The sequence below is a fragment of the Synchiropus splendidus genome, chromosome 11 (assembly GCF_027744825.2).
Source record: "Synchiropus splendidus isolate RoL2022-P1 chromosome 11, RoL_Sspl_1.0, whole genome shotgun sequence".
NCBI lineage: Eukaryota > Metazoa > Chordata > Actinopteri > Syngnathiformes > Callionymidae > Synchiropus > Synchiropus splendidus.
This window is the reverse complement of record NC_071344.1, coordinates 5696918-5704448: the sequence shown is the minus strand read 5'-3', so window position 1 is coordinate 5704448 and position 7531 is coordinate 5696918. Positions and strand designations below refer to the sequence as shown.

The following is a 7531-nucleotide window of genomic DNA, read 5'->3' as shown; positions in this document are numbered from 1 at the left end:
TTTGTTTTTGTTTTAACCCTAATATTAATTTTACAAAATCGAGCATTTCGTTTTCTGTTTGGGGTTGTTGTATTTTATTTTCTCTTTTTGTTTCTCTTTCAAACACATATATACTGTACACTTTATTGATGTGAACCAAAACTCTTTTTCTGTTTGGGGTTGTTGTATTTTATTTTCTCTTTTTGTTTCTCTTTCAGACACATATATACTGTACACTTTATTGATGTGAACCAAAACTCTTTTTTTTTAATTATTGCAAAATTGTCCCATCGTGACAGAATCAAATTCAGAATTCTGAAATTGTCCCATCATGACAGCACTTTGTCAAACTGGAAAATTTCAATAAAAAAGATATGACGTTAAAAAAAAATCGAGTTTATATTTGCAATAATTGCCACACACAGTCGCGACAGATGAACTGAAAATTAAATAAGTTTAAGAGTTGCCACAACACTTTTATTGGCGGACTGGTGATGTCTTATTCCTGAAAGACTATTTTCCAAAAAAAAAATGAATGAAAGACGGTTCATATCCAAACAACAATTCCACGAATCGTTTGATATTGTTGACTGAAGGTGCAGGTGATAACGTTTACTGTATTTAGCGCCCCCTCGTGTTAGACTTGTGTAAAACACATTTGAAATAAAAGCCTTTTAAAAGAAGCTCTCCAATGAAAGTCTTGCTTTGAAGACTGTATTATTTTGATCCTCATCCTTGATGACAACACCAGTGGAATGGAAACTACAAAATGTATTTTAATTGTAAAGGAAAAAGAAACGGAGAAGAGAAAACAAGTTGAAACCTGTTTTGTCCTCCAGGAGATTCAACTGTTGCTGTGCATTTTGGGACTCTTGGAATAAGCAGCGTTCACCTGCTGTCCTCAGCGTTGGCTTCTCTATCTGCCTCATTGAGGACGTTTTGGTCAGCGTAAATGAGGAAGCCAGTGAAGGTGCTGTCCGTCCAGAACGGGTCAAAAAAGAGTCCGTTCTGCTCCGAGTAGAAGATCTGCAGCCAGACCTGGTCGTGCTGCTGCAGATGGAGAACAGTAGAGCCAGACGCGACATCATGGTTCCCGGTGTTGGCGTCAAACGTCTTGATCTTGTACTGTCCGTTGTGCACCAGGCCGATGGCCAGGTGTTTGTTGGCCAGAGTGATGTCGTAGCTGAAATAGTAAACTCCAGGGATTGCACAGACAAACTTCCCGCTGCTGGTGTTGTAGTGGTTCCCTTCGTTCAGAAGGACTCGGGAGAAGCGGATGGGCAGCCTCTCCTTGGGGTAGCTTTTCGTGACGGCCACTGAGAAGGCCGACCGGGCTGCGGTGCCGCAGTTGCAGCGCCCTGGGTGACCCTCCTCACCCTTGTCCCCCACATCTCCCTTCTGTCCTCTCTTTCCCGTCAGTCCCGCCGATCCACGTTGGCCCTTTAACCCTCTTGGTCCTGCCTTGCCAATCACACCATCTCTGCCTTTGACACCAGGTTTTCCCTGATTTCCGGGCCTCCCTTGATCCCCTGGCAAAAAGTTGAGCTTATTATGACCAGAGAGTGTTTCACTTTATCTCATGATAATGTGAAGAACCAAGCACAACATCTCTAGCAAACATTGCCATCATGCTTCGCCACAACAGTGTTATCAAGTACCTTCATCACCCTTCGCACCCTTTTCACCATCCTTCCCGTCTGGTCCATCCATCCCAGGAGGTCCCATTCGCCCAGAGGGACCAGGGGATCCAGGGGCGCCGGGATACCCATCAGGGCCAGGTGGACCTGGTAAACTGCACACCAGCTGAGAAGCCTGGATTGTGATGTTCTGCTTTTTCTTGGGCAGAGGGTTTGAGGACTGCGAGAGCACGACCGACAGCAAGAAGATCCAGAAGATCTGGAGCGCGACGGATGCTGGACATGTAGCAGAGATGAGTCTTACACCACGTCTGTTTAAATAAAGTGTGTAAATGATCCAAAGAAAGAACTCACCAGCTGGCAAGTAAACACCCGCAGGCATTTTCAGATGCATCCAGATCATTTTTCCTCATCGGGCTCCTTAAACCTTCCTACATGATTCCTCTGTGTTTGATGGTCTTCTCCGTGAGACGCTCAGCTGAGAAACGTGAAGAAGAGTGAATCACAGTCAGTAATATCCGCCCTGTTGAGCTACTCCGCTGCCAAAAATACCTTCGCCATGATGTCACTGAACTGGTGTGTGAACAGTTGAAAAACACAAAACGCTCTGCACTGTTAACAGAAGATCACGGAAGCTTGCAAGTCCATTCCACTGCAGACTTTTAAGAGTAAGTCAAGGATTCTGTGTCTTCTATTGTAGGTGTAGTGTAAAAAAGCGCCACAGTGTGGGACCGACCTCGATATTTGTCAGTGAACTGAAATGAATTAATTAAGATGAAATGCAAAGCATTGTGGGACCTTGAGTGACTCCCCATGAAAACTATGAGCAACTATTGAGAACACATGGGTGAAAAACAATTGACAATTATTCTCCATAAAACATTAAAACTTCAAATCAGACAGAAATATATGAGTGAGTTGGAAATGGGCCGGGCATTTTTTCTTGTGAGGAACATTATGCATGGTCACATGACCAGCTCCAGATGAAACAGGTGGAAATCAACTTCGTGATAAATGTGACAAAATGTGTCTTTGCCTCCGTTATGATGGTTTTCTTAATCAAGCCCAGTCTCTTCTTCCTGTCCGTTATGTGCGCTTTAAAGGGAACCCGTAGCACTGCTGCCATCTGCTGTGCGTTTGAGCTCATTACGCTCATGTTATTAAAGATATTGATGAAAAACGTGCACAGAAAGTGGAATGAGAGGCTTTGTGGAGGCGTCCTCTGCAACAGCGCCTTTTTAATATAATTTTTCTCTCAAAGTATCATTGTAATTCCCATATTTCAGGTCATCCTTCCAACTTTTGCTTAATTATTAAACACAATTTTGTAATTTAATACATTTGTATTTATTGCTTCCCTATTTTCCTGGTGGAAAAGCATGACCTTGCACTGTTTTTTCTTGTCTATTCTCAGGCCCATAGCTGCGTCAGATGTCACACATTTTCAGAAAGCCACTGAAGTTTTCTCTAGAATTTTATTTTAAAAAGGGTTGAAAACATAATCTACAATAATCCACTGGTCAAAATGAGAAACGTTGAAATCATGTACACATGTTCAGAGTGACTTGTTTGTCACCGAGCTAGAGCTCTGGCCGAGTCCTTAGCTGACATAATAGGAAGTCAGTAACGTTTCAGCAGGTCACTGTCCGAGGAAGGAAGCCATCGGATCATCAGGTCGGCAGCGCTTCATGCGGAAGGCCTCCATCTCTTCCTCTGTGGGAGCTTTGACTTCCTGCAGACTGCTGTACGGCCGCTTTCTTTCGTCCAGCTGCATCATGGCGTCCACTTGCTTCACGCGCTTGTCCTCTGCATCCAGAGCCTTGGAGCACAAACACCAGATCAGTAGGAGCTCATCTCTGTGGGGGGCACTGTAACACTTTACCTTCTTCAACTTTTCCTTCTTCTTTTCCTCATCTTCTGAATCACTGCTTTCATGCTTCTTGTGCCTCCTATACTTCTTTTTCTTCTTCTTCTTTTTCTCTTTCAACATTTTATCTTGATGCATCTGAGATTGAAGACCACAAAGAAGATTAATGATGGAAAGTCATTTGACAGAACATGACCCAAGCAGCAAAAACGTGAAAATATAAAATAAATGCAAGCGAAGTTAATGTCAGACACATTAACAGTTAGCGTTGGTCACTGAACCAAGTCACATGTCACTGCGCACTGACCTCTAGCAATGTCTTGGGCTCTTCCTCCTCGACCTCGTTCAGCCCTTCTTCAAACGGAACACAGTCTGTATTGTTCTACACAGTGAGATTTGAAACAAGTAAATTAGTCAGGGCTCATTTGGCACATGCACACAGAAACGCGTGTACTCACTGTCGCGATTCCTGACTGTCCGGTGCAGTAACTCTGTTTGACCATAGAGTGGCAGCACTTGAAACCCCAAAAGCCATCCTTCCAGTAGGACCCCCAAATACACTGGACACAGACACAGGGAAACGTTATTCACAATCCAGGCTCTCTGGAGGGTGTAAAGTGTCGCTCACTGTGTGGTTGTTGATGAGCACGTCCTCTTCGTACTTGGATCGAGCCACCGCCTTCTCCAGACCCTTGAGCACGGCGCCGTGACGAGAGTACTCCACATAATCCTCAGTCTGGGCCAACAGCAGCTCTCGCGGTGGAGCGTCCAAGTGCTCTTGTCCTCCGTACTGATGAATGGGACAAAAACATAGTGAGCTGAATCCCAATGATGCGTCAAACTTAAGGATTATTTATGGCAGCCATGTCTCACAATATGCGATACAACCATCCACCACTTGGGGGCAGCACACACGCATCAATTGTTGTTTAGTTACCTTATTTCATAGTCAAGTGAAAAATGAGCAGATGTAAGCTCCAAAAAGAGATTTCAAAATAACCAAAAACAGACTTTGGATTGTGTTTATTTCATAATTAATGTTAGAATCTGTCCAATGAAAGATTTTTTTTTCGTTTGTTTTGTTTTCCAATGACGGCCATTTTTGCAACCGAACATTGGCAGTCTAAAAACTTGAAAGTGGTTTGGATATAATACTATGGATCCAATTGGACACGGGAGACACATGTTCAAACACGCTCAATAAAAATGGCATGACGTGTACCATGTAATCAGAACGTCAGGATGCGCCCAAGTCTATGACTTGAACATACCTTCTCCAGGATGCTCTCCCTCTGCTCCTCCTTGAAATCCTCCTTCTTCACTTTGAATGAGCGATGGAGGAGCTCCAGTTTGGTGGGATCAGCCTGCAGATGCACTTCAGACCCTCTTTCGTAGGCCTCCCAAGCAAACACTTTTGGCAAAAACACATTGAGAATATTGTTAAAAAGGATGCAATAATAAATCAAGCATTCAGTCCAATGCTCCAAATCATGGTTTTACCTTTATAACTATGATATAAAGAAGAGTGAAAGATTGTGTTGATGACACAATGTTTTTAAGTAATGTGAAGAGAAGAGCAAAACACATGTACTTACACTGAGTTTGAGCCATGGTGATCGTGTCTCCAGTGTAGCGAGCAAAGTTATCTCCTGCATAACTAACTCTGCAAAACAAATTAAACAGAATGTCAACAGGACGGAACAATAATAATAATTCTAACTCTAACTCTCACAGAAACATAATGGCAACAGATGACCACGACTTACTCGTCTGGATTAAAGCCAGCATTTGAGTACGGGTTCTCTCGCATAGCTCGAGTCTTTGGATCGTAGTAGGCTGAATTTGGATCCAGATTCCTCAAGTACTGAAAGCAACATTCAGGAAAATTACCAATTAAAAAAATAGAAAGAAAATTATTGCACCACCATAACAGTTAACTAAACAACAGTGTTAGGGCAACACAGAAATCATACTTACTTTTGCCGTGTCTTCTCTGATACGCAGATTTCTGACAGTGATACGTCGTTTTGAGTCAAAGTTCTGCCCAGGCATGTCAATGTCGTCTGCATATTTGTCTTCATCCTCTCCCTCGCTGTCATGCTCACGCTCCTGTACAGAGAATCAATAAGAAATGAACCATCGGTTTTCTGAAAAGCAGCCAACATCCATCGCAGTCAACTTACACTTTGGTCAAGTTTTCCTGAAGCCAGCTCATCCTGAAGCTTCTGTGCCTTCAGTTGCCTTTTGGCCTTAAACATAAAAACACATTCAGTTTCATGCATTTAAAGAAATAAATGAGTAAAAAAATGCAATAAGGAAAACAAGTGAACATCAACGCTTCTCACCAGATCTACTTTAGCGTATTCCTCAACGATGCGCTGGTGATCTTCAGGATCATATCCGTTCCAGCGATCCCTCTTCCCGTCATAATCCATAGTAAGCTGGACCTGGTCATGTTCATCTGGAGCAATAGCTGTGCCAGTAAACTTTGCTCCAACCTTTCTGGGTCTCTGATAAAAATATTCCACACGGCCTTATGTTATTTATAAACAAATATATAGTGAACTAGAATTTAAAGAATTACAATAAAGAATGAAGTGGATCACATTCACAGTTAATGTTTACCTCCAGACAGTCTTTCTTCTTGTGTGTCATCGCGCCACAGTTTTCACAAGCTCCTTTCCGGTATTTTGTGGCAATTGAATTCTAGTTCACAAGGTAAGACACTTGTAAATATCTAAGACATGAACTTCAAGGTAAAGGCACAAATCTACACCCTTACCTCTTTCACACCTCGCTTATACCATTCGCCAATAGATGAAAATTTTTCCTGGGTTTCTTCCTGTGGCCGTTGATGTTTAAGCGTGGGCCTCTTCGATGGGTCAATGTACCATGGTACAGATGAAATATACTGAGGAATGTGAGGGTTGATGTCCCTGGCGAAGGAAAGATCAAATGCACAAGAAGATCAGGTTTGTTTTAGTTATTTCCACACACAGTAAAAACGAAAAGGAACAACAGCTAAAGCAGCCAGACGAACTCACTTTCCTTCCTCGTCCACCTCAGCGGGAGCGTTTCCCAGCTTTCTCTGCTCCTCCAGCTCCTTCTTCTTCCTCCAGTCTTCCCTGGTCATCTTCTTGGGTTCATCCAGACCCAAGGTAGCCTCCGAACCACCGTTGGTTTGTTCCGTCATGGTGACGCTACGTGCACACAATGAAATTGTATGTAATAAATCGCCACAATTGTTGAGAGGGAAACTGAATTAGTGCATCCCCATCAAATCCGAGTGTCGCAGTACAAATACAGCCAAGTTACTTGTACACAAAATGAACGTCATGACTTACTTCTGATATTAATATCCCCTTCGAAATATAAGACGACAACTTTCGATTCCGTGATAAAGCTCCTAAGTACGTATTTAAGAAGGAAAATGTGTTTTGGTCGAGGCTAGCAAACCGTCGCCATTTTGTAACAACACCAGTACGTCACTCTGTCTTCTTCGATGGTATGAAGATGTAGACACAGGGTGTTAATAACATTGTGCGACATCTAGTGGTCGTAACTCATTGCACTCTGGAAGTCGGTTCTGCGACCCTATTTAACGTAGCATATCCGCATGTCCATATTGAATCAGTTATTCATTCCCGATCGCGCTCATGTTTTTAGTGATTGTTTAGTATTGCGTCTGACTTATAGCGGTAGTGCTAGTAAAGTATCCTTTGGTTGACCAGTCACCGGTCATAATGGTTGCCCACGTTCACTTTATCGGTACTATAAGTCAGTGGGTGTACAAGGCAATGTGATCTATTTAATTTGCCACACTACGGAATATAGTATGACTTATAAATGACGCGTCCCCGTGTTAACGAATGCAGGAGCAGATTTGGTCCGTGAACGCAACACGGTGCTGACAGCTTAACCTCTCCTTAAGCCGTAATTTCTATGCATAACTGTTATATTGCATCGCCAGAACCAGGACCGTCACTTGAGAACGTGACCCACAGATACTTGATGCCAAAATATCCAGATCGTCGTGCGGACACTAGTC

General features: G+C 43.0%; 2 protein-coding genes across 2 annotated transcripts; both read right to left on the bottom strand.

Annotated features, from left to right (window-relative positions):
* Window positions 1-364: 364 nt before the first annotated feature.
* On the bottom strand, window positions 365-2104 carry c1qtnf2 (C1q and TNF related 2). Its single transcript, XM_053879868.1, has 3 exons — window positions 1971-2104; window positions 1638-1892; window positions 365-1508 (listed from the first exon to the last, which is right to left on the bottom strand). Exons 1-3 carry the CDS (start codon window positions 2017-2019, stop codon window positions 868-870), a joined length of 945 nt encoding a protein of 314 aa, XP_053735843.1. The 5' UTR covers window positions 2020-2104; the 3' UTR covers window positions 365-867.
* A 981-nt stretch (window positions 2105-3085) lies between these two features.
* On the bottom strand, window positions 3086-6978 carry slu7 (SLU7 homolog, splicing factor). Its single transcript, XM_053879302.1, has 15 exons — window positions 6828-6978; window positions 6528-6683; window positions 6266-6419; window positions 6109-6189; window positions 5829-5993; window positions 5667-5732; window positions 5461-5592; window positions 5250-5347; window positions 5079-5146; window positions 4755-4894; window positions 4112-4273; window positions 3942-4043; window positions 3791-3865; window positions 3499-3621; window positions 3086-3435 (listed from the first exon to the last, which is right to left on the bottom strand). Exons 2-15 carry the CDS (start codon window positions 6674-6676, stop codon window positions 3256-3258), a joined length of 1695 nt encoding a protein of 564 aa, XP_053735277.1. The 5' UTR covers window positions 6677-6683; window positions 6828-6978; the 3' UTR covers window positions 3086-3255.
* Between the last annotated feature and the right edge of the window lie 553 nt (window positions 6979-7531).

What these genes read in the sequence shown, in the direction of transcription:
- slu7 (XM_053879302.1), bottom strand. Translation starts at nt 6,676, where the DNA reads ATGACGGAACAAACCAACGGTGGTTCGGAGGCTACCTTGGGTCTGGAT. An exon ending in TCAGAGAAGACACGGCAAAA is followed by an intron (nt 5,348 to 5,460) that starts GTAAGTATGATT and finishes TGTTGCTTTCAG; the next exon opens with TACTTGAGGAATCTGGATCC. An exon ending in GGGAGAGCATCCTGGAGAAG is followed by an intron (nt 4,274 to 4,754) that starts GTATGTTCAAGT and finishes CCCATTCATCAG; the next exon opens with TACGGAGGACAAGAGCACTT.
- c1qtnf2 (XM_053879868.1), bottom strand. Translation starts at nt 2,019, where the DNA reads ATGATCTGGATGCATCTGAAAATGCCTGCGGGTGTTTACTTGCCAGCT. An exon ending in GGGTGTTTACTTGCCAGCTG is followed by an intron (nt 1,893 to 1,970) that starts GTGAGTTCTTTC and finishes CTACATGTCCAG; the next exon opens with CATCCGTCGCGCTCCAGATC. An exon ending in GGGTGCGAAGGGTGATGAAG is followed by an intron (nt 1,509 to 1,637) that starts GTACTTGATAAC and finishes ACTTTTTGCCAG; the next exon opens with GGGATCAAGGGAGGCCCGGA.